The following is a 26,122-nucleotide window of genomic DNA, read 5'->3' on the forward strand; positions in this document are numbered from 1 at the left end:
CACAGACAAATGTCACTACAGATTAAAAGAGAAATGACTCCATTATGCCATGTGTACAGATTTGCAGTTTAAAAACAGTTTAAAGAAGAGCGACAAGCATTGTCGTGTAATGCACTGTGTTTTTAGGTGGGATCCTTGAGGTGTTGTAGGGTTTGGGGGGAGTTCCTGTGTGTGTTTGCATTAAACGGCAGACCTATCTATCCATCCATCCACTGCAAACCTGCATATCTCCTGAAGCATAGAGTAAAAACTTTCACAGGAAAAGTCAACTTGGACTCATGTGTGATTATTTGTCTGGATATTTCTTTTTCTGATTAGTTTCTGCAAAAGGTTGGTGCACACAGGGCATGTTAAAAGCACACCACGCAAGCACACAAAAACACGCACACTTTAACAGATGATTTACACTGTAAAAAAACAAAAGTATTTTGTACTGAACTACCTGTGTGCTCATTATGATATTGCGCGCACATAGTTGCTTTCAAACTTGTAAATGAAATGAGTCATACCACAGCCTGATCTAAGCATGATTTTTTCCACTTAACATAAGCAAGGTAACCGATGTAATGCAACAAGTTAATAAGTAGAAGCCACGTATTCAAGTATTTGTATCTTTAGATTGACCAAAGCCTGCCCTTTCTGTCTTACAGTGCCATGAAAAAGTATTTGCACGTTTCTTGTTTTCACACTGTAATTTTCACACTGAAATGTTTCAGATCATTAAACAAATATAATGATAAATACAAAATGCAATTAATGTAATGTAATGTGTATGTGTTAGTCCCCATAGGGAAATAGTTCCTCTGCATTTAACCCATTCACCCAGTGAAGCAGTGGGCAGCCACCAATGCAACGCCCGGGGAGCAGTGTGTAGGGACGGTACCTTGCTCAGGGGTACCTCAGGGTAGCCATTCAGTGGAGTTGAACCCCCGACCTTCCGATCATGGGGCCACCACTCTACCTACTGAGCTATTAAGTTATGATTTCATTTATTTAAGGGCAAAGTGTAAAAAATAAATGTCCCCACCTTTGTTAAAGCATGAAATAACTTTGATTAACCACATGTTTTTCAAAAGCTGAGTTCATTTTCACTTGCCGTATCACAGAGCTGATTACTGTGGCACCTGTTGGATCAAGAAATCACTTAAATAGAACCTGACTGACAAAGTGAAGTCAGCAAAAAGTCTCAAAAAACAACACGTCAAAAAACAGTCGATAAACACTTCACTGACATCTATTGGTCTGGAAAGGGTTACTATGACATTTCCAAGGCTTTGGGACTCAGTGAACCACAGCGAGAGCCATTATCCTCAAATGTAGAAAATCTGGAACAGTGGTGAACCTTCCCAGCAGAGGCCAGACCGACTCATCCAGGAGGTCAAAAAGGAACAAAAAGAACTGCAGGCCTCACTTGTCTCAAACAAGAGAGGGACTGTGCAGAAATGTCCTCCTTTTTTGATCAGCAGTAAGAGAAAACTGCTGCTAATCAAAAAAGACACAAAGGCTCATCTCACATTTGTGAAAACAACTTGATGACACCTAAGACTTTTAGGAAAATAATCTGTGGACTGATGAGATAAAAACTGAACATTTTTGAAAGGTTAAATCCCCATTACATATGCATAAAATTTATACATCATTTCATACAAAACAAATCCTGCCAACAGTCAAATATGTTGGTCATAGTTTGACAGTCTGGGGCTTCTTTGCTTCTTCAGGAGCTGGACAACTTGCATTAAATGATGGAAACAGAAACAGAATAAATTCTGTCCTTCTCTACCAGAAAATCCTGAAGGAGAATGTCCGGCCATCACTTTGTGTCTGGAAGCTCAAGCTTGCTTGGGTTGAGCAGTAAACACACACGCAAGTCCACCTCTGAATGTCTAAGAAATAAGATTATGAAGGTTTTGAAGTGTCCCATTTCCAGACAGAGGACGTCAGAGGACGTCAGAGGACGGAGTGAGATGCTTTGGCATGACCTTGAACAATCTGTTCATGCTTGAAAACCCTCCAGTGAGGCTGAATTAAAACAATTCTGCAAAGAGTTCCTCCACAGAAATGAGAAAGACTCATTGTCAGTAATCACAAATGCTTGACTGCAGTTCTTGCTGCCAAGAGTGACACAACCAGTTATTAGGTTTGGGTGGTAATCAGTTTTTCCCACTGGGCCAGGTGGATTTGGATAGCTATTTTCCCCTTAATAAATGAAACCATCAATCTTTGGAATAAATGATGATTTTGATTATCTGAAACATTTAAGTGTGACAAATCAAAATGGGGGCAAATACTTTTTTACAGCATTTAACATAAACATTTATTAATATATAGCAGATGTTGTATTAAGGCTGATGAACTGAGAACAATTCCCCAAACTTTATTTAAGCATAAAATTCTTGGTTTTGCTGACCTGAAGCAGATTCCTGAAGTGGGAACAAAGGCTTCTTTTATACCAATGAAAACTGAATAATCCACACCCTGCTTGTGAAATCCAGTATGCAATCTATTAAACATCTGTGGACTGCACTGATGTGCAGTAATCTTGTCTATACTGTAGACAGACACCCTTAGAGTCTCTGTCCTTCTTTAGTATAGGATGAAGACAGCTATTGTTAGAATTTATCTGTTGTCTCAGTTTTCTCTTGCCTGCTCCTGTCACATAAAGCTTGTCACTATCGCCCACTAATAAGAAATAATTGAAAAGCTGGTGTAAAATCTGTAGCCAAATGCGTCAGAAGTATAACACCAGGCTGGTGTTGGCTCAGCCTGATTTTTTTTAAAACTGGCACGGACCAAAAAGAAGAAAAAAATCAATTAAATTGTTACGTGCAGGTTAGTTTTAAAAACACAGCTGCAAAACTAAGTTATTCAGACACTCTGTATTGAGACAAATAATAAATTACCAGTGCTCCTTTCTATAGAGGAAAGGTGATAAAATAAATGAATGTAATGTAAGAAATAATGCAGCTGAATCTGTAACCAGTGGTCTTTACTCAAGAAAGTAATGTATTACGCATGATTTGTTGTTTCTTTTTCCTTTTTTAACGCATTACATACTTAATTACTACCAGAAAAAGTAATTTATTACAGTATTTCGTACTTCATGTAGCCTTACCAGGTAACAGTGTTAACTTTGGACTAGAATCCGACAAACTTTTTTATTTTATTTATATATCTTTCTTGTAGTATTTAACACAAAATATAAAATATAAAACATAGACATAGCTTCTGGTTGAATTAAGGCCGGTTTAGAAATACCTTAAACCTGCATTCTATCTGAAGGCCACCAGATGGCAATAGATCTTGTTGCAAAATTACTTCTGGTCCTTCAGACGCTGATGCGAAACAGCTTTCTGTCTTGACCTTTGTAAACATTTTCCGTACAGTTTTTGGACTCAGCAGTGACATCACGGTAGCTACGTTTATCTTTTATACTACGCATGGTTCTTCGCTAGCTTTGCATTAGCATGCTGTCTGTGTAGATTAGCGCGTTGCTCTGTCAGCTAGCCACAGAGAGGAGTGAAGTTCTAACATTGAAAGAGGTGAAGTGAAGTGATTTTTTTTAATCTTTAATGGGTTTTTTTGCAGTTCTTCGATTCCTGGTGAGCTCTGCTATCATTCCCTTCCCTATTCCACCCCAGTTGTTAACCATTCATCCCTCTTTGTAGGCAAATACCTCTGCAAAAAGACACAACCGCAGTACCATTAGCATTAGCTGACTTCATTAAGCATTAGCAATAATAATGGAGTTGTTTCTATCCTGAATGCAGTTTGCATCATCCTCTTGTCCTTTTCTGAAATAAAAAATAATAATGTTCATATCATCACTTCTCAGAAGTTCCCCTTTGTCCTCCTCCCTGTACATGAAAAAAGTCAGCTGATTGTAGTGCTGGAAGAAAAATTATTTTTCTTTCTATTCACCATTTGCGCAGATAATTGAAGAGCCATTGTAAACTAACAACATAATTATAACTGCAGTGTGACTACTATATTTAGCACGGTAATGCATTACATTGCTGCATAAAAATGTGATTAGCCCAGTCTGACCGTCTGTATCCAACACATTAAGGAAAAACATTTTGTTGCCAAGAGTTTGAGGAGAGGGTTATTATCACCCGTGTCTTTACAGTATAGTGAAGGTGTCACCAGCTATTGGTCAATGTAGCTTTGCACAAACACTGGAAAGAACATCTAAAAGGGGACTGTGCCCAGACCTGAAATGCTCTGTATACTTTAAATATTCTCCTTGTTTCCTGTTGTACTCACAGAGCCTATATAAAAGATGGATGTACTCTGGTACAGGACAGCGACGTCAATACTTAGACCTACAGTTAATCTAACAGCCAAACAGCAGCCAAAACCCCTAGTTGCTGAAAAAGTGTGTCCAATTGTATAGAAGTCTATGAGAAAATGGCATTACCTCCCAACTGATCTATGACATCAGCCATAACTTTCCTAGCGAGTTTAAAACAAACAAATAAGCAAAAAACCCCAAAACATCTCAGTTGTATGTCTTTGAATACAACACAAGCTGGCTAAGCTCAGCTCTTATATGAAGCCAGTGGTTGTGCTAAACTAAGATAACAGGCCCCTTAGATTCAGCGTCTAACCCTCCAGAGAGTGAATAACTATATTTCCAAAACTTCCACTGATCCTAATAAAAAAGCTAAAATGACGTGTTTTCATCCTCACAGTGAAATTATATTATTTTGGTTCCTTTCCTCTGCAGAAAACTGGTGCAGGGAGGAATCAATGTTTTGCTCAAGGGCACTGCTGTGTAGCTCAGGCTTGCCGATATAAAGAAGGGAAACGAATTCCCTTTAGCTGATGAATGTTCATTCTCTTCACTACTCCTCCCTCCTGCTCGCTGTGGTGTGGCTTAATCTACAAGTAAAAAATCACTATGATTAACGTAATCATTTACAGTTTGTCTGCTGGGCCTGGGCAGCACCGCTCCTTCGCTTTGTCCCCCTTTCAAGGAACTTGTCCCACACACAATAGGCATTAACGCACGAACACAGTCCTATCAAGATGAGTCATAATGAGAGTATTTACCCTGTGGTGTGTGTTGGATATATGTGATAATTGAGCAACTTGTTTGCTGAAACCAGTGCTATTGATTAAATATTAACAGGAAAAATGCTCTGCAAACAGCTTTCTGTTGTCTCTCGTGACTTTCCGTACATATAAAAGATGCATGAGGTTTAGAAACGGGTGAAACTATATGAATGAATTAAATAAAAAGAAAGAAAAAATACCTGTCCCCTTCAGCTTAGCTCTTATGTTCTCTCTCTACACGCCGAGGCACACGGAGGCGGCGACTTGACACTTTGATTCGTATGATTTTTATTATTTACTAATGCTAATTAGTTGTACTCACCGAGCCCCAGACAGGAGACACGCAGCCCAGATTTCCCCAGGTTCCTATGAAGAAATAACACGATTAAGAAAACTATTTATTTAGACTTAAAATGTCATCAGTCGACTGTGCCCCTGTAGTTCATGAACCAAAAATTTCTGCATAAACAAGGACAGAATCAGTGTGGCTTCCAAATCATGGCGAGAGGCTGAAATGAAATAACATGCAGCAATTAGGGCACTTAGAGTATAGAGCAGGAATTTGAGAATGCAGGGTGTGGTGTGTTATGCTGGATCAAGAGGAGATTCGCCTAAACTGATAATCACCTTTATCTCAGGTGATCATGAATCATAATTGAGAGATTACAGTCGGAGGACAGTTGATTTATTTACTCAATACAGAGCTTCAGTTCTCTGAAGGAACAGGGAGGCCCTCAAGGACCGTGAAATGTATTTCACTGATAAATAAAAAAAATATTGTTTTCACTGTGACACTTTTTGACAAGTGTTGCCCTTTGCATCTCCCCTCTAATTTGAAACACAGTGTCTTCTTTTGCAAGATTTCAGGGGGCACCTTAGTCCTCTAAGACCTCCGGCCTTTTACTTTTCTTTTATTTTCTAGAAGTGGAGGCGTCTTTGTTCGCTTTAAAACAGTGAGGCTGACATATCTGCATTCCCTAATGCGGCCTAATGTGACCCTTCTTTTGTCTTAAGTAATCTAGCACCTATGAACCTTGCACAGTTGTATGTGACCCAGTAATACGCTCACCAGCCACTTCCTTAAGTTCACCTTCTCATCTGATAATTATTGATATTATCTTATCAGCCAGTCATGGCGGCGCATTTAGGCATAGTCAATACAACCTGCTGAAGTTCAAACTGAGCAGAAATCTGATTTAAGGCACTTGTTTGTGACTTAGTTCTGATCTGTTGAGATTTTCGCACACAACCATCTCTAGAGTTTACAGAGAATGGTCTGAAAGAGAGAAAATACCCAATAAGCAGAAGTTCTCCAGCTGAAAATGCATCAATGATCAGGTCTTAGGACAATGGCCAAACGCATTTGAACTGATATGTATGCAAGGGTAGGTACCTCTGAATGCATGACACATTGAACAGATGAGCTACAGCAGCAGAGGTTCTTAGCTGACTCACTTCTGTCAGCTCTGAACAGGAAACGGAGGTGAGAGTTTTCATGGGCTCATCAAAACTAGACAACAGAAGATTAGAAAAACAGTGCCCGGTCTGATGAGTCTCAATTTCCGATGTGTCATTCAGATGGTATTTGCTGTAAACAACATGAAAGCATGGATCCATCCTGCTTTCTATCAGCTGTTCAGGCTGCTGGTGTGTACCACCTGGTGTGTTGGGGACATTTTCTTGGCACACTTTGGACCCCTTAGTATAAACAGCCTCCCTGAGCATTGTTGCTAACCATATCCATCTCTTTATGACCACAGTGTACCCATCTTTTGATGGTTGGTTCATTATCTCAGACACCACATTATCTCAGACTGCTTTTTAAAAACTTGACAAGGAGTTTACTGTGCTCAGATGGCCTTAATCCAAAAAGGCACCTTTAAGTTTTAGTAGAACTGGGGATTCACGTCATGGATGTCCAGCTGACAAATCTGCAGAAACTGTGTGACGCTATCATGTCAACATGGACCAAAATGTCCGAGGATTGTTTCCAGCACCTTGTTCCATCTACAGTATACCACAAAGAATTAAGACAATTCTGAAGGCAAAAGCCGGTTCAACACAAAACTACCAAGGTGTATCTAATAAAGTTTCTCCTCGATAACAGTTCTATTACATCCAGCTGATTTCTAGCACTGTAATAAGGCACTTTCAACTCTCATTATCAGCATGGAAGATAAACTAAGACATCAGGCTTCTTACCACACTTCACTCAGAGTCTCAACTCAGCACTTCACATTTAGTTTTATAATCTGCACCATTTCAAGTCCAACTGTGAGGGGAACTCATGTGGTGCGAGCATTTAATTGCTTAACGCAGACGACGACTGCAAGAGCAGAATGTTCTCCGCCCCAGACGCCACAGGTGTCTCTGCACACTGTGATGGATGTACACTGCTGGTGAAAGAAAACTGTGACAAGGGGATTGAAAACCCTGCCAATGGAAATTACATGAAGGTCGTGAAATTGAGTCATTGTCTTTTGACAGAATTATCAAGGGCACATACACAAAACCACTTTATTCTGAGATGGGGGAAAAAGTGAAAATAGGAACAGAAAGTACCTCCAATTATGGTCTGGGGATTGTGCCTTCTGTTCTTGTTTTGCAGGCATTTACTCATTACAACAAATGAGGCTGTAAAAAATGCCAGCAGTCGTTTTCTTGTGCCTGACAACTAATGGCCTGTGCCTGTCTAGATGAAGGCGGGCTAATTCGAGCCTGCGCTGTCTAACTGCGCCCTTAGCCAATTCAATTAGGTGTCCAGCATGGCGAAGCATCAATCATCGAGTCAGTAGTTCGACCCGGCTGCCAAGATCAAAGGGTAAAACATATAAATGAAAGTGTTTACATGTATACAAGACGATATGTGAATTCAGTGATGTATTGAGTAATTTATGTGCCATAACTGCTTGACAGGAGACAGATCTCACTGCTGTCACAAATCGTGGGATGCATTCTTATTTCTCACATGGTGGAGGAGTTTGCATATTGGATCCTCCATCTCTCTGATGTATTATGGAGTGGGATCTATGATCCACGAAAGTGTGGGGGAAGGGCTGGACTGTGGCTTAGAAGTGTGTTACTAACTCACTCTGTGTGTGTTTGGTCGGCCTGGGGAAGGGGGGGGGGCAATCGAGGACAAACCTCACTTAATGTTAAGGAATGTGCATTGGTGCGTTTATTGCCATTAATTCTGGCTAAAGTGTCAACCTAATGCTTGGACCTGCTTCAAATTGTGGCTGCATCTGCCTTGGATCTTCGTTTATGATGTTTTAATGTTTGCAGTGAATCATTCGTGCATACTCTCCCCACTATAAACAAGCTGGCAGGCACATTCCATTCCCAAATAAAGCTGGCTGTCCTTGAACAAAACGCTAACTTCATATCTGGAGTTCCTCCAGCAGCTCAATGTGAAACATTTGCGTGCTGCTTCGAATTCACACAGTCCGCCTTAATCAGAAGGTAAAAACCCCCCACAAACAAACAAACAAAAGAAAATAAAAACTGATGTTCAGCAGCTGGAGAAGCTGCCTTGCTACTGCTTTCTAGTTAGCAGTGTTGTGGTCAAGACGTCAGGAAGCAGCAGCAGCAGCAGCGCGCTGGAAAACACGGTTTATGGGCATCTTTCTTTGCCTTTAGACAACAATTCTGATGGCAAAAGAGCCAAACGGGACAGGCCAAAAAAAAAAAAAAAAAAAGAAAAAGAAAGGAAAACACGGTTTATTAACCACACAACCTGCTACAGAGCAGAAATAGAACTGTCCATGCCTCAGATGTAGATGCCAGCACCTTCCAAAGAGCCTAATGACTCAGGAGATTTACAGCATGGCCTTTGCAAACTAAAAATAGACAATATACAGCTTTGTATTTTACATATAATCTAGTAGATGGTAACATAAACATGTAAAAGAGAGAGCAGCTTGTCTGAACACAAGTTGCACATAAACAAATTTGCGAGGCAGCGAGAGTGGCCCCTCATGCTTGATTGGTCCCCAAAAGAAGCCTTGAAGTAAAATGACAAATGAGTCATATGATGACGCCCCCTCAACACAAACCTGTCACCACTTATGAGCATCCGGTGAGCTCCTACTGTATGTAGCCCTTTCTATTCTTAGTAGATCTCTAGCCAAAGAAAAAATATATCAACAAATGTGTGATATATTATGCTTTTTATTGAGCTGAAGCATTTTGAGGAATGGCCTCCTACTGTAGAAGAGTGAAACACTCATTTGGTTCTCAAGTCACATACATTTTTTCTTAACAACATTGGATTGTTCAAATCAATAACTGTCAACAAACACTGTCAAGGTTTTGGGTAAATGGATAAACTTCCTCACTGGCAGGGGATTAATGCAGAATAAGCAAGCCCACGCGAGCCAACCTTGATGGGGATTAGACAACACCCATTTCCACGGCTTCCACTGCTTTCTGTGCCATCTGTAAAATTCTGCACAGGGGAGAAAGTCGGGTCATATGCTGGATATATCAAAACCACACTCTGTGTGAACGGGACAACAAGGGAAATAAAATCATGCACTTTTTGCTTGGGGCGAAAAGTGAATAGATTAAGTGTGGAGGGAAAAAAATGCAGCAGAGTTGCATGGAAGAAAAAAAAAACGCTGATGAAGGTGATGAATGAAGATAAGGAGACGGGGAGCTACGAGGAGACAAAAAGAGACACGAGCAACAGACTCGAGCTTGCAGTTGCAAGTCCAAGCCCCGAGTCTAAGCAGATCAAACGCCCTCTACAGATAACGCATTCTATATGACACAGAATGGGAAATGGGAAATGACAGCCAGCTCCCTACAGGGGCTTGTGTGGTGTGTGTGCTCGTGTGTGAGTTTGCGATTGTGTGCGTAATAAAGAGGCCAGAGTCTGGACACGACTTCCTGCTTCGTTTTTTCCACAGGGCCGACAGTGTCGACATTGCGTTGGTTCTTTCCGTTTTCCGTGCCTTGCAATCAGACTCACACAAACGGGATTTTAGAAGCCTGCATTGTTACATTTGATTGTTATTCGTTAATTTAAACGCCTCTCAAGTGACTGATGGGTAGAGGATCTCACACAAAGTAGCTATTTTAGGAAGGGGCACATGACTGAAGCTGTTGACCCTGTATTGAAAAACATGTGGGCAGATCTGAAGTGGTTGATTCAGTATGGTGTGGATTTTAGAGAGTTAGGCAACATGGGAATTATATGATAACTAGCATGATAACTAGAAAAACCTGGCTGGCTGTGGTTTCAATACAGCACATGCTGCATGCAAGCTTTCTTTTCTTTGCTTAAATTTGAACGTAGACGTGTAAATATTTTGATCTCAAAGCATTTTGTGAGATTAATAGGTGGGTTTTTTTGGGCGAGAGTGAAGATGTGCTCGGCTCTGCCAGCGAGCATTGCTGCAGTGTGCACGTGCTGCATTTAGACACATGCAGCAGTGCTTTCTTTCTGTTTTTGCTTCCCCTTTGTGATTACAGAGGCTATTAAGGAGAAAAGGATAATATTGTTTTCATTGCAAGGCAACACTTTAATAAAATCACTGTGCTTACAGAAAGCCATCTCGGCTGTGACCTTTAATTAAAATGCAGCGAGTCCCTGCAAACTCCCTAGCTTTTTTAACTGAGAGATTGTGTGGTACTTATCCTCGGGGGCTTGTTTGGTCTTTGGGCAGAGTGGAGCTCCATGCTACAGGGCTCCTGTTGTGCAACACCCTGGCTCACATTATTAAATCTACACATCATTGCAAAACGGTTGAGACAAGCACTGGAGTAAGTGGTGTTGCAACATGAAGTGTTTGTTTTCGCTGAAGGTCGATGAAGACTTTTGATTTGTAGCGAAAAAGAACAAGTCGGAGAGTGAAAACAAACTACCAAGTGCAAAAGCAGCACGATCGGCTGCGTGAGTGCAGACGTGTGTGAAGGCATGCAAGGCGCAAATGCACCTGCGCACATCACACACAGATCATCAAGGTTCACGGTCGTATGCACACAGGAGGAGGTAACAAAGCAAGCAAGGGTATTTTGTGGATCCGTAATGACAGAAAACTGCACTTTATGCTCCAACAACTTGTGGTAAAAATGCAGGAAATGTTGCATAGAGATATTATTTGTGAATACATTGTTGTTGTTAAGTTTTGTAAAAATTTCAGTCATTTTGTTGTGGATATGTGTTTTCTTTCAAGTGTTGATGTGGTTAGGAACAAGGTAAAGATTTAGTTCGCAATGGGCTCCAGCAGTGAGTGTCAAAACTCGAGAAAGAAAGAATCCTGTGCATATCTGGCTACTTTTTCCACTGTAGTTTTCGAATATATCAATCAGAAAATAACGATCATTATCTCTGTATAGGAAATAACAATCATAGCATCACTATAAGGGCTCAGAAATGTTAGCAAATTTCTAGATGGATGTGAAGGAACGTACAAAGAAGTGGAAAAATTTGAGGGAAAAATATATTTGTCTTTGACAAAAACTGATCATAACAAAGAGCAGGAGGGAAAAAAGTTTATTGGGCTCTGTTGGCTAGCACAGCATGCAACACATCAGGGCACGACCACAGGGTAATTAACCTTTAAAGCCTGAACTGTGAATTAAATTGTGAAAAAATTCTGTTTTGTTTTTTTAAACGAATGTTTGTTGAACCTTCTGACAAATTAAAAAAGAAAGAAATTAAGTATTGATATGCCAATATGAGTTTTAATTTTTGATATTTGCTATATCCCATATACCTGCACAAATGCCGGCGACAACGTCAGGCACTTATGTCGATTACGTAGACTCTACGGAGCGTCACACAGAAGTCTAAATCAGGCATACATGCAGTCAGCCCCAGATTCACACACGTGACCTCAATAGCTCTCATGATAGTGGGGTGAGGCTATGTATCGGCCCCCATGCTGTTAATGAGAAACGCCTTTTTTCACACTTTGGGTCACGTGATGACTCACGTGATTAATAGGAGGACCACCTCCAAAGGGATGGTTCTACTAGGGGCAGAAACCTTGCGCTCTACTTCAGTTGTTTGAGAACTGAAGAAGCCTCTTGGATGAGTCCAGTTCCCTCCTTCCAAGCACTCGAGATCTTGTACTCACATTAATATACTGCTTTTCTAGTTTTACCGACCATTCAAACCTCTTTACTACAAATTACATATTAACAGTGCATTCACAGCACTTTATTCTATAAACTTAAAACACTCAATTTACCTATTATCTGTGGCCAGTTGAGAACTGCCAGTTAACCTAACCTGCATGTCTATGGACTGTGGGAGTCCATAGTCCATAGTCCTTGACTGAGCAGATTGAAATATGGCAACAAGACAGCCCCTGCTGGCTCTGTGACTACAAAATAAAATATGAGCCATCACAGATTTTTAAGCTTCACCCTGATACGACCTGAACAAACGACGTCCATACTCCTTAGATGTTAATGATTAAGGTGCCCCTGGAGAAATGGTCCTTTTTAACAAACCTAATTTAACCCTATTTGTTTTTTCTGTAAGGTCTGATCGCCTGTCGGCTTATTGAATCGAGGGCCTCAAAAGGCTTGAGGCACACTAGACGGAAAGAATCAGAATCACTCAGTTTGCTGCACTTGGACAAATGGGAGGAAACTCTCTTACAGTTTTCTTCCAAATTTTTCATCCCCTCATGTGAGAGTGCAACAAAACAAAGCGAGAGTACCTTAAAATGACCAGTATGAACCACATTTTCTGGCTATTCTGTGTGCACAAGAAAAAAACAACAAAAAAACCTTCTTTTGTACGGCTGCCTCGTGCATTACTCACGCCGTCAACACGCAGATGTATGCACAGCACAGGAGGCCTCTCTCTCTGCTGCCCGCTGATAAGCTTGCATCCAAAGAAACCAACAGAAGGGGTTTTTTTTTTTGCATGCCCATCTGCAGCGCAGCTCCGAACCAACCAAGCGGAACCTTCCCCAAACCTCCTGAACTGCCAAAAGGCCTCGCTGCCTAATGACTGTTATGTACTACAATCCCAGCAACCAGGGGCTCCCTACCAGCGACCAGATATAATGTGCACAACTTGTGAAGCTGACGTCACATTTTGTTACATCCCCAAATTTTGGGCCAGTTTTATACGCTTTTTGTGGCTTTGCGTATTATTTTAAGAGGAGGAAGAGATTAGGCAGCACTGAAAGGTTGCAACCAGGGACCCTACAATTAGAACTCCACTATATTTGGATTACCATAACAACTAAAATGCTGGGGGTGGTGGTATTATTAGTTTATGCCTGCTTGCTCTGTGCACTACTTCTCCTGCTTTCACTTGCTATACGCCTTCAGATGTTCCCAGTGTGGAGCCTCAATGGCGTCAAATGCCCATACACTCAAGGATATATAATGCAATGCGTGAACGCATACACCCACAATCGCACAAAGTCTCAGTGTGATTTGTTATCACACAGAGAAAAACTTCAAAGAATTTGTTGTACACAGATTTAGTACTTGGACTTGGCTTCACTTCAAGAGAAAGAGATTCCCTGTCAGATGGCGTCCGAAGCAATACGAGTTTCTAACTGAACAGCTTTGGGTCGAATGTTTGGAAGGAGAAAGGCAGCCTGAAAGATGGAGGAGCAGAAAATATCAGACAAACAGGGAGCAAAGAGGGGACGTGACTGATAAGAGTTTTCATCCAATATTTGTTTCTCTGTGGTGAAAACAGGGGATTTGCTGAGGGCTTGGAGCAAGCTTCACTATGAAAGCACTCCAGCTGTTTTCACAAAAAGCTACAGTGATAATCAGATTTTGAGAACTTTGAAAAGTGCGGCACAATTTCAAAATCAATTTACCCGCATAATAGGGGGGGATTAAATAAATAAATAAAAATGATGTAAACGGGGAACCCAGTTCTCACAATGAAGACTTGTTTAGCACCGAGAGCAGATTGAAAATGGCCATTACGATGTTGTTATGGAAACGAGATGAGATTGTATGACAAGCAGACACTTATCACAGTTAGCTGCTCAGCAGCCAATCTGCCCAGAATCTGCTAATTCCCTCTTTTTGTCTGAACTGACCTGCGTGCCCTAATTTGCTTTTTCATTCAGCCTCCTAATTCTTCTTCATTCTGCGTCTTTTTGTTTTTCCATTCTTTCTTGTCTTTCACCATCCTCTCCATCTCTCTTGATCTCGACACTGCGAACGGTGATGTCACCCTCTCCAGCGAGTTAACGGTGTGAGGTGAAAGCTACGATTTTGCTCCCGTGGTCTGGGTTAAGAGCCCACTCGCTGAGATAAGAGCGCATTGTTTACTTGGCCCAGCCTTGTTACAACTCCCACACAGACGCACATGGAGAGCTCTACCGCCCGTCACTGCTCAGCTACTGTCACACTTTCCAGAATGTACTGTAAGGTTGCGGCCACTTATTGAGAGCTCCGCGTGGCATTGACAAAGTATTAAAGCCAGACTTTAATTACAAAAACTGGATGTGATTTAGATGCACTGAATAGTCTGTTTATCTGACTATACTGAGTGCACTTTACCATAATGCCAGACACCTATTTTAGAATATTTTCATGCACATTAGTTTGGCTTTTGCTTCTCCCACCACTATCAATACTGCTTCTTTGTCTTCTTTTTATACTAGAGGCCTCATACTCCAATTTATCGTGACGTATCCTGTTGTGTTTCTTTTTTTTCAGCATAAATTCTTGTGCACAAGTGCCTGCAACTTCATAACAGTTCTACTATTAGGATTTCTCTGCGCCGAGATCACCGGTGTGATGATTTGCATGCTGGTTATGTTTTTACAAATCATCTAATTTTCATTATATTAGTATGGTGATGTCTTTGTGTCAGCAGGGTTTTCTGTGCATAGTTTTTGGTCGTATCATATATGATAAGTAATAATTCTTCAGAATGTGTCCCCTATATGGGCACCAGTAATGAACGTCAGCATTTGAACTGTGCCAGAAAGAGGTCAAATCTGGTCAGCGTTTAAAATCAACGTTATAAATATGCTTTTAATATAACGTTCAAGTCTGACTAAAGGTCCTAATCTTAAAGCGTTTTTATCAGTGACTGCTATATTAAACCGTCTTCTCTCTTCCTCTCTCACTCTTTTCAAATTACACTTGCAGCCACTTAAATTCACATGTTCACGTCTGGAGCTCAAAGCAAAGCCAACAGCATAAACTGTCCCAGATCGTAGATTGCTGCGCTAATAACTGTGGAATTAAGGATGCCAATAAATTTGCATACTTGGAAAAAAAACCCATGTCTGTACTTTTCTGTCTTTCTTTCTTGACACACACACACAACATCCCACTCATCACCTGTCACCGCTCACATATCTTCATTTTTTCCCTTCTTCTCTTTTTTCCACCTTATTATCTTGTGTTTTCTTTCAAATTCGTTTCTTTTTCCTCACAGTGAAAATTATGAGAGCTTTTCACACCACACACTGGGAAACTGGGAAAAGAGGGGAGAGGAGTAAACTAACTATAAGCAGAGCTCCTCTTTCTTCCTCACTCTCTTCTCTCCACACAGCCTTCATCTCCTCAAGTTTACGTACCGGTACTTCATGCCGGTGAGCTTTGCCGTCGACTCCTTGAGGCTGTGGTGGTAGCGGTGGGTGAAGGACCCCAGGCTGCGAGCTATTAGGGCCACTGTGCGGAACCGGGCACGTGCCTGGCTGGCTGTGTTGGGGCTCGTTGCGTTCTGCTTGCTGTGCTCGCCATTTCGAGGGGCCTTGAGCCCGTGATCTGTACATGCAAAGGACACCTGCATGGCTCGAGGCAAAGGCCGCTAGAGCTGCTCTGTTTTAGTCCTTAAAGTGCTTAAGAGTCTTTTTTATTTCTAGTCTGCAGAACTAAGCTTATGTGAAGTTGAAAATCAAAGGTCCGTGCCAATTCCGGCCGCTGATTCTCATATGGAGATGGCAGTAGGAAGTGATGCACGGCTTTATTCCATCTCTTTTCAGAGAATTTTCTCAAAGTTATGCTACGTGAAGCTCAGGCATATCAGCGGCGGTCCCGGTCAGTGTGTGTGTGTGTGTGTGAGGCGCTGAGATCCTGAGCTGGTCTGGCTCCACCTGAAAAGATGGGAGAGGATGGAGATGGAGGGAGAAGGACATGAATGAGTTGCTTGTAGAGCTGTCTGTTTAAGATGAGCACTTGACTAAAGGAGAAAAAAAATATACTGCTAAAACCAGAAAAAAGACTGATCTGACAAAAAAACCTGTGAGACCTCTTTGTAATTTCTCCTTGTGCTGCTTTCTTCAGTTTCAGTTCTTCAGTAACGCCTCCTCCTCACATGTCTGAGCTGCTTTGTCATGGCGAGGCAAAGAATGAGCACAAGTTTTTTTCTTACATTTCTGTCACATTTATCTCTTTCTCTCTGCGCTGTTCCCTCATCTCTCTGTCTATATCTTCCATTCCACCTCAACTTTTGGCTCTTCTTTTCTGGTTACTCAGCCTTTAACCCTTCATTTTTTTAATTCTTTAATTTATGTTTTTGTTAGTGTGCTCAAGGTTTTGTCAGGCGACCAGGACTTGTGGGTGTCTCTGGAGTCCACCTTGCTCTCCAATCACAGCTAAGCCTTCTAGTCAAACACCTGGTGTGAGGAGAGTAACACTGCACCACCACATCGGGTGCTCAGCAACACACACACACACACACGCATGCTCACCCGCACGCACACACACACACACACACACACGCTCACAGACAGTGTCTCACTCCTGTCACACATCTTAAAAATAAGGTCATGCTTTCACAGAAACGCAGATGCTCGCGAATAAATGCTGCACATGCACAAGCATTTCTGGCATTTGCTTCCACACGTGAACCAAATCTTCATTTACACAAGTGCTCTTACACGCAGCGAGTTGCCGGCGATCTGTGAGAAATAAGGACGGAGCTGGATGAGAGTCTTGATTGATGCTCCTTCTCCTGGAACTTTGAGAGCGATCAAGCGCTGTTACGTGCTGAGCGGGGGTCCCAGAAAGATCTGCAACCCAGCTGAAGCGGCATTTCCCACAGATGTCCTCAGACCTGGCAAACAGCCTTGTCCCGTCTCCAAAGTCCTCGAGCAAGTAGCAGAGCTTTTATGGTCCCCGGCTTTGCAGCAAGTGGACTCTGTGTGATAAAGGGACCCTGGAACAGCAATGGACGAGCAGAGAGGAGGAGGAGGAGAAAGGAGGATGCATGGTTTCTCACTTCAGGGAGAAGAGGACAGATGCAGTGAGGAGGCGAGGAGCAGCGCGTGATTAGAGTAGAGTGAGCCAGTAACTGAATGAGGAAGAGAGACTGTGTGTATAGGCTCCTGGCTCTCACTGACTGGCTCAGAACTGCAGTGTTTTTCACTATGGCGCCACACAATCGGAGAGAGAGAGGGAGAGAGAGAGAGAGAGAGGTAGATTCTGAATGGGAATCAAGAAGACTGAGTTGCTGCGACTTTAATTAGTTGAAGAAAATCCACTTTAGGGTGAATGATAGATACAACAGGCATGCTTTGCTTAACTGTGCATGTCTAGTAAAACATTTCACTTGCTTCCCTCGCTGTCTTATGTTTGCCGTTGCAGTGATTGCCCCGCTTGCATACATACGCACTCACTTCCACTCTACGACCTACAAGCATATCACAAATTTCGAGCTATGCTTGAGAGTCTTGTAAGAGTCAAATGAAGCATACACCATGTGTTCAAGCGGTGCAGCATCTTACTTTCTTCCCTCGCTGAGCACTAATGTAACAATGCAGGACTTCACGGTTCATTGAACATCCCTAAACCCTGAGGCCAGAACTGCCTTATTTAGTTCTTTGTGATTAGAGTTGTTAAGAACAGACACGTGTAAAAATCTGTGGGATCTCGTGTTTATTGTCCAGAGCAGTTAATGGGTCAGTGGGAGCATTTGGGAGGTGGATTTTCTGAGTGTGGGATGTGAGATTTTTATGCAATCTGAGAAAAGTATATTTTGTTCTGTATTATTCAGTGTGCAGAAATGTGTTTGATGTGCGGTTCACGGGAACGCTGAAGACTGCAGTTGTAAGATTTTTACTCTGTCTTTTTAAGTTAATAGAATTATAAGAAAACAAATACCAGCAGGGCCGGAGTTTCAAACTCCTACAATGTTAAAAAGCCTCTACACCAAAACACGAGCAATACACTGATGTGGGTTAAGAATTAAAACAAAAATGTAGGACTTGGAATTTCTGCAATGGCCAGTCTCCCTGCTTACACACAGGACCTGCTGAGACCTTATTCTAGCACTCAGCCTCTCTGATCATCTAATCAGGGTCTTTGAACTCTTTTCACGCGGTGACCACACTTCTGAGGCTGTAACTCCTAAACTGTGGAACCTTCCTAAGCCCATCATGTGGGTTGAATCAGTAGTTTATTTCACGCAGTTGCTGAAAACTTTCTATGGGCAATCTTTTCCTTAATCGCTTTAATTACTGTATATATTTTTACTGTAGTTCCTACCAAATGTGTGCAAAGAATTATGTATGCATAGATGAATGTAATACTGAATCATATGGATACGTACACTTCTTTAATGTATAGAAAAGTTATTATTATAGGTGCAACTCTGACATGCATTTCTCAAATTCCTGCCTCGAGTTATTCTCAGAGTCCAAGGGGATAACTCTAAAGACATCATCGAGTCTATTTCTTACAGGCTGTGGAGCCTCAGAAAGCATTACACAAATCTTGCTTCCCTATGACAAGTGAACTGATAATGAAGTGTTAAACTGACAGAGAGCGCCTTTAAACCAGGCAACCCTTGAGAAACGGCGGCATCAGCTCTGGTGTGCTGCTACTTCTGCATCTTCCACGGCCTCTTTGCCTGCCAGCGAACTTGACGTTGGCTTGATCGTGTTTTTCCTCGGTGCTCTGGAGAGGTTACTAAGTCACAAGCATCCCTCTAATGTCACCGGCACCTCCGGGCTCCAGTTTCCTCCCCGTTGAGCCCATTTAAAAAGTGTGTCAGTCAAAAGCGTCAACTAGAACTGTTACAGTCTCGGCTGGAATCCCCAGCGGTCGATAACGCCGTTACCCTGAGGCAAACTGCTCGTCTCTAATTGCTCTGGTAAGAACCTATAATAAGAGCTCTAAAACGTTGTTGCTAAGATGCAAACCCCTATAAAATGAGTTCTCGTGTTGAGGCGAGCAACCGTAACGCTGCACTGAGGAGGCTGAATCCCTTTACAGTAACATAACCCTGGATTTCCAGCAGCGTGGAACATCTGTCCGCCCGTCTCTCTGCAACGTCGTGCATTTAAAAGTCATTTTCTCCCTTGCTATAGCTGCCATACAGAGAAAAATCCTCGAGCGCATTAGATTCTCATTATTAATTATAGCCCTGTAAACACTCTGATTGATAGAGGAAATGAGGCAGAACGAGGGGAAAACCTTTCCAAGGAGTCAGTGATGTCATCGCTGCAGCAGTACCACCTCTCTCTGCTCAATTACATCTTTCCCTAGGTAGTATTTTTTCACTCATTCCTCTTTTTGCTTACATATTTTCCCTCTCTTTTTCTCCTCCTCTCCCCTCATCTCTTCCCTCCAAATAGCCCCTTTAAACAGTGCTCTTCCTCAGTCCAAGTCCAGAGTCCCTTTCCCTGTGCTGCAGGCTACAGAGTGCAAGTCATTATGATGCATTGTGCGCACAACACCTCAGAGGGAGCATTGGTTGTTTAATCTGCCCTAATAGGGTGGTACTACTCTGTGTAGAGATAATGGTCACAGCTATTAAGCCCCATAAATTCCACTGCAGGCCAGCAAGCATGCATGAAATACTGATGAGGAAGCTTCAGTCTGAATCGGACACGAGTGGCTGCAAAAGGCAAGGTCATGCTTATGACTACAACCATCCATCGCCTGCAGAATCAAACCCCCGTCGCTCATATGATCGCCTCATCGTCATTACTGCCATTACAGTCATTGCTATACAATCAGCATTATTTAACTCTTAGCATTGTGACATCTTTAATTAATATCGTCATTACCACTGGTTGGCCAGCTTCTGCCACAGCTTCATCTCCATTTGGATCCACTCTTTATATGGTGACGTGGATGAATGCTGACAACTTTATTATGTCAGCCCCCACAGATGCCTCATGACCTTATTTGCATACCAAGCGAGCATACGTCCGCATTGTCGAATACTGAATAATAACAGGGAGGAAATGCAGGTGCATTTGTTTTAATGCTGGAGCACTCAAGGGTTCATAGTAGATTCAATATAGATGAAAGGTTTGCGTACCTGCAGAATGTAAGCAGACACGGGAGTTTTTATGAAACAACATTTTTCCAGGGTAACAGCTTATCCTAAATGAGCTGGCAAGTGGATGACTAATGACTATTTTTAGTCTGGAAAAGCCCTGGGAGAAAATAAAGGGATCTGCTGGAAGTGAAAACATAAGAGTGGCTCTGGAAACTTTCATGACATTTCCTGACAATCAGCATTTTTTAATTCTGATGTTAAAAATGAATGCAAGCTTGTTTTAGCCACTGAAAAAGCAGGATTTTTTGCAATCCACAAGTCAAAATGTCGGTTGTTATCTTAAAATTGGTACAACAACATTTGCTTTACTGGAAGATCCATAAATCTAGAAATAGGCTTCTAGTGTCCTTTCTTTCTTCTTATTTCTCACATTAGAAATAGTAAGTAATAGTAAGTAGTACATGTTGTTCCAGGATCAACATTGCAAGTGACCAATCAGAATGTTTTGACGTCATACTTTTGCGACTTCGGGAAAAACACAAAACTGTATTTAAGCTGCGAGAAACCGCCTCTGTCCGCCAATCAACGGACCCTGACCCTGACTCTAACCCTTTAATAAACGCTAAGCAGAACTGATATTGTCCTTGAAACACTGGAATTTCATAAATGCATGAATGGCTTCGCGCGCCGAAGAATAACTTTAAGTGGCTTCTCAAGGCTCTCTGAAGTTAAAAATTCAGTGACCTGCTGAACAGTTGATCTTTTCTGAGAATTTGCCATTTCTCACATGTAGCATGTCTTGCTCTGGTGCCTGCCAAAATCTAAGCCTGCACCTGCATTTCAAAGACCAAAGGCTTTTGTAAACAAGGATCTGGCTTTGGGCTATAGTGTCACCATTTGTGTGCATGTGTGTTGGTGTTTGAGAGATGGAGGTCATTAGTTTATCAGACAGCCATACCCATCAACCCCTATAGGTTTCTCTTGTTTCACATTAAAAATGTTCTGGAAAATAGTTCTCCTGTGATGAATTCTTTACCTTTTGAATATGGATGGCCTCATAGGAACAGTGGTTTTATGAAAAACACCATGTGCAACCTCAGTGACTAATGACTAAAAAAGAGGAAGCTACCTGTAGGCTATTCACCCTCATACACTGTTTAGTGGATTTGTGCTTAGCTCTGCCAGTATTTGAGGCACTGCAAAGGAAATGCTAAAACCCCACTAAGGATATTAACAGATTTAAATTGTTTGTTTGCAGTAAAATATTAAAAATACACCATTTTAATTGAGTTATGGACTTTTGTGCAATGTAGAACCAACTTTCATTTGCCTGTGTGTTATTAGAAATGAGGTCAGGACAAGAAAGGTTTGGAGCTAAATGAAGAGTTTCGTGGCAAGTTTTAGATTAGAAGACCAAGCTCAAGTATGCACATTGATGCTGGAGTTAGAGCCTGAGACCAGAGCGGAAATAAAGGAAACACCTAGCCTGGGTCTGTCTGTGAAAAAAGTCCACCTACTAAAACCTCAAAAGCTTACTAATTAGCGTGGTATTTGCCCACAAGCAGAAGGATCTACCTTCACTGGCCACTTCATTAGGTACCCTTGTTCGACTGCTCTTTAGAGAGAATATCTAAGCAGACAATCATGGGGCAGCAACTCAGTGCATTTAAGCCTGTAGACATGGTCAAGATGAAACGATGGAGTTCAAACTGAGCATCAGAATGGGGGAGAAAGGTGATTTAAGAGACTATGAATGTAGCGTGGTTGCTGATGGTCTCACAAACTGGTGATTTACTGGGATTCGTCTCTAGGGTTTACAGAGAATGGTCTGAAAAAAGAAAACATTCAGTGAGGGAAAAATGCCCTGTTGATGCCAGAAGTAAGAGGCAAAGACCAGACTGCTTTGAGCTGATAGAAAGCCAGTAATAATTCAAACAACCACTCATTACAACCAAGGTCTGCAAAATCTCTGAAAGCACAACCAATCCAAACTTAAAGCAGATGGGCTACAGCAGTAGAAGATCACACCAGGTGACTAATAACAGGAAACTCAGGCTACAAATCACACAGACTCACCGAAATTGGACAATAGTATGTATACTGGTAAATCATCGCCTGGTCCGATGAGATTCGATCTCTGCCGAAACATTCAGATGGTAGGGTTAGAATTTGGCATAAACAGCATTAAAAGCTGCTTTGTTATTTAGGCTACTGGTAATGCAATGGTGAGGTTTCCTGAAAATCTCATTGAATTCACTGCAGTCAAGTGGCCATCACAGTCACCAGATCTCAATTAATTAGAGCACCTTTGGGATCTCGGGCTCTTGTTCACGAGTGATGGGAAAAGGGAGTGTGAGATCGGATTGGTGCTACGGCTGCAGTGACGAGAACGATGTACGGGGTCCATTGTGGTGAAGAGAGAGCTGAGAGTAAAAGCGAAGCTCTCGATTTACTGGTCGATCTACGTCCTTACCCTCACCCATGGTCACAAGCTGTGGGTAGTGACCAAAAGAATGAGATCGCGTATACAAGCGGCGGAAATTAGCTTCCTCTTAAGGGTGAGAATTTTGGCCATCCGGGAGGGACTCAGAGTAGAGCTGCTGCTCCTCCACATTGAAAGGAGCCAGCTGAGGTGGTTCAGGCATCTGATATGGATGCCTCCTGGGTGAGGTGTACCTGGCATGTTCCACCGGGAGGAGGCCCCGGAGAGAGATTACACGACACATGCTGGAGAGATTATATCTCTTGGGTGCACTGGGAAAGCCTTGGTGTTCCCCCGGACAAGCTAGAGGAGGTGGCTGGGGAGAGGGAGGTCTGGGCTTTTCTACTTAGCCTGCTGCCCCGACGATCCAGCCCCAGATAAGCAGAAGAAGACGGATGGATGGACCTTTGGGATGTGGTACAACAGGAGATTTACATCATGGATGTGCAGCTGACAAATCTGCAGCAACTGTGTTTTGCTATCATATCAATATAGCTCGACATCTCTGAAGAATATTTCTAACACTTTGCTGAATCAATAGTTCGAAGAATTAAGGCAGCTCTGAAGGCAAAAAAGGGTCCAACCCAGTACTAGCAAGGTATACCTAATCAAATGCTCAACACTGCACAGTTTGACAGCTACATATCGAATTTCTTTGCTTTGGCTGAGAAAATAAAAAACCTCTAGAGCACATGTGTCAAAGTCAAGGCCCGCGGGCCACATCCGGCTCGGCGTACATTTATATCCGGGCCGCGAGATCATTTTATATAGATTTATTATTATTGTTATGCATGGCCCGGCGATATGAGGTGCTAATAATATACAAACAACAGATCCCATAATGCAGCGTTGCAGCCTCCTTGCTGAACGCTAGGCTAACTGGGAACATTCCCGTGTCAATCAAGTCGAACTTCTGTTATTGCGAAGCTAGCCGCTCACAATGGTGGAGAGAAAAGTTGATTCTGAAAGCAGAGCCTTTCAGCGCCAGTGGGTGACTGAATGTATGTTTACAGATATTGGTAAATAAGACACACGGGGTGTCTTATTAGTGGAGCTAATGCGGCTGTAATTAAGGAATTTAAGACGGCACTACAGACAAAACATCAGGATAAGCTGAAAAACCTAAACGCAGAGCAGAAACTACAGAAAGTAGAAGAGCTAAAGAAGAATCTGACATTTCAGCAGATGTTTTTCACCAGAGCAAAATCACAAAGTGAAGCTGTTGTGAAAGCAAGTTTTATTGTAGCAGAGGAGAGAGCCAAATCAGCCCGCTACCACTCTGAAGAGCTGCATGATGAAGGTGTGCGACGTCTTGTGTCCAGACAAAATGCAGAGTTTGGCAAATATGAGCCTGAGGAGAAATACGATTGCTGATCGGGTTTGTGAGATGGCCACTGATTTAAGAACACAGTTGTGTGAAAGAAGCAAGAACTTTATTGCACACTCTCTTGCTGTGGATGAAAGTGTAGATATGATGGACATTGCACAGCTGGCCATCTTCATCCGTGGTTAAAGTTAAAGTTGATTATTTTTAAGTTTATTTAATCTGGAATAATATTCCTGTCTATTTTTATTCATATTTATGTTTAAAAAACATTGTTTTAGTGTGTTCAATAAATGTTTATCTTGTTTGGCCCACGACCTAAAGTGTGCCTTGAGTTTTGGCCCCCTGTGCAATTGAGTTTGACACCCCCGCTCTAGAGTCTCTAATCTGAAAATACAAGCTACAACCAGCAGAAGAGAAGAGGGAAGAGGCCACCACGTTTCTGCATAAATAAAATGTACAGAATTTATTTTTAATTTTACAGATTTCCAGAGTCTCATGCGTTCATTCACCTAAATCTTTCCAGAGGAGGCAAATATTTTCCTGTTACCGTGGTACATGAATACACTTTTAAATCTAAATCTCACAGAGTAATGTCCTCTCTGTGCACAAAAAGATCTGCTCCCTCTCACAGCCTCTTCCTTTTTATACTAATCAAATTTGTATTTTGGCTTTGTATTTGGCGAGCTTACAAAAACCATTAAAAACCCCCCAAAACATTTCAGAAACAAGACATAAATTCTAAAAAAATGTTGCTCCATTTAATGATATAACTGATTATTAAAAACAATCAGCTCAAATGTCAGGCTTTCTTCATTTCTTATTCGCATTATTTTTCAATCTTTTCATGCTACTGCAACTTGCGGATTCACTGAGGGCACAGCGGTTTTTCTGATTGTAGCCTCATGTAACTAAAATATTAGGTCTACTTAAGGAGCAGGAATTAGAGCTAAAAGTCGCTGGGCTATGTGAGAGTCTTATTACCACAAAGTGATGAGAAGTATTTAGCAGGCAGAGACCCCGCTGAGAAGAATTAAACTTTAATCCTCACTTCCAGTGTTTTAGCGATCATACACATTGAAGTGAAGCGAAAAACAGGCCGCTGGTTGGTGACAGTCAAGTCACGCTTACTTAAGCTGCACCTTAATGCAGAATGAACATAATCCAAATTTGATGCATGAAACTTGCTTAAAATTTCTCACATGCAGCACGAACAGTACAGAGGGGGATTTTTTTTCATGCACCTTCTAAAGAACAGAATCCTACCTGTAGACCATGCTGGCACAAGGTTGGGGAGATGCCTGGAACAAATGATTTTGTACATGAAGAAGATCCTCTAAGGTGTGCTGCTCTTGAGGTCTGTGGTCTTCAAGAGCTCCTACAGGACAGCTGTTGAGGCTTGAGAAGTGCACCCGGGTTCCTGCCCCCTGCCTCTGCTGGATGGAACTGGAGCAGCGATCCAGCCTCGGCCCCCCTCTTTGCCTGGGCACAGGGATCTCACTGCAGGCTGCCTTCAGATACATGTTTAGATCAGACTTGTGTCACACAGGCCGATTGGATGCTTTCTTTTGCTCGCAAATCTCTTTCAATATATTTAGGCGTATGGTGTACTTACATCTCCATGTAAGTACATTGCAATGGCGCTCATGCGGGACAACAGAAGATATCCGTATTTGTTTGCTGAAGAGTTTTTGGCATGCCAAAGGCTAACGTTGCGATAGAGACTAATACCCTGACACAATTTCCATAGATGTTGCCTATCAAACAAGAACATGTGTGCTTGGAAGATCAGACAAGCACACAAACAGTATCAAGAGGAGACAAGAGGGGAGAGGGGGTCAGAAACATAACTCTGAGCCATGCCTGTGATGTCAACTTTATTCTTAGACTGACCGACAAATTAAAGGACAAAGACAGCTTTTGTTTGAGCTCTTGGCCGCGGTGAGAGAAACCCGCTAGTCTGTGAGGCGAGCCGAACAAAGCCACGGGGATATTTCTGTCTGCCCGTCAGAAATATCTTCCTGATACATCTGTTACATGTACAGCCAATTCAAGCTGCAGCCGCGAACAAGACCTG

The 26,122-nt window shown here is 42.1% G+C and overlaps 1 protein-coding gene across 3 annotated transcripts in view; it reads right to left on the reverse strand.

The window, feature by feature from the left end:
* Positions 1-25,811, reverse strand: part of kcnab1b (potassium voltage-gated channel subfamily A regulatory beta subunit 1b) — a 44,012-nt gene extending 18,201 nt beyond the window's left edge. Inside the window, exons 1-3 of one of the 3 annotated variants that reach the window (XM_080907113.1) lie at positions 25,661-25,811; positions 25,312-25,556; positions 5,378-5,421 (exon numbers count right to left, since the gene is read on the reverse strand). In XM_080907113.1, coding sequence (XP_080763239.1) covers positions 5,378-5,421; positions 25,312-25,556; positions 25,661-25,693 — 322 coding nt within the window. In that variant the 5' untranslated portion in view covers positions 25,694-25,811. Of the gene's footprint in view, positions 1-5,377; positions 5,422-15,584; positions 16,104-16,889; positions 17,423-25,311; positions 25,557-25,660 lie in introns of those variants that run through there. The other 2 variants (XM_080907115.1, XM_080907114.1) reach the window with 2 other exon arrangements.
* Between the last annotated feature and the right edge of the window lie 311 nt (positions 25,812-26,122).

Source organism: Rhamphochromis sp. 'chilingali' (genome assembly GCF_963969265.1).
Source record: "Rhamphochromis sp. 'chilingali' genome assembly, chromosome: 16".
In the NCBI taxonomy this organism is placed as follows: Eukaryota; Metazoa; Chordata; class Actinopteri; order Cichliformes; family Cichlidae; genus Rhamphochromis; species Rhamphochromis sp. 'chilingali'.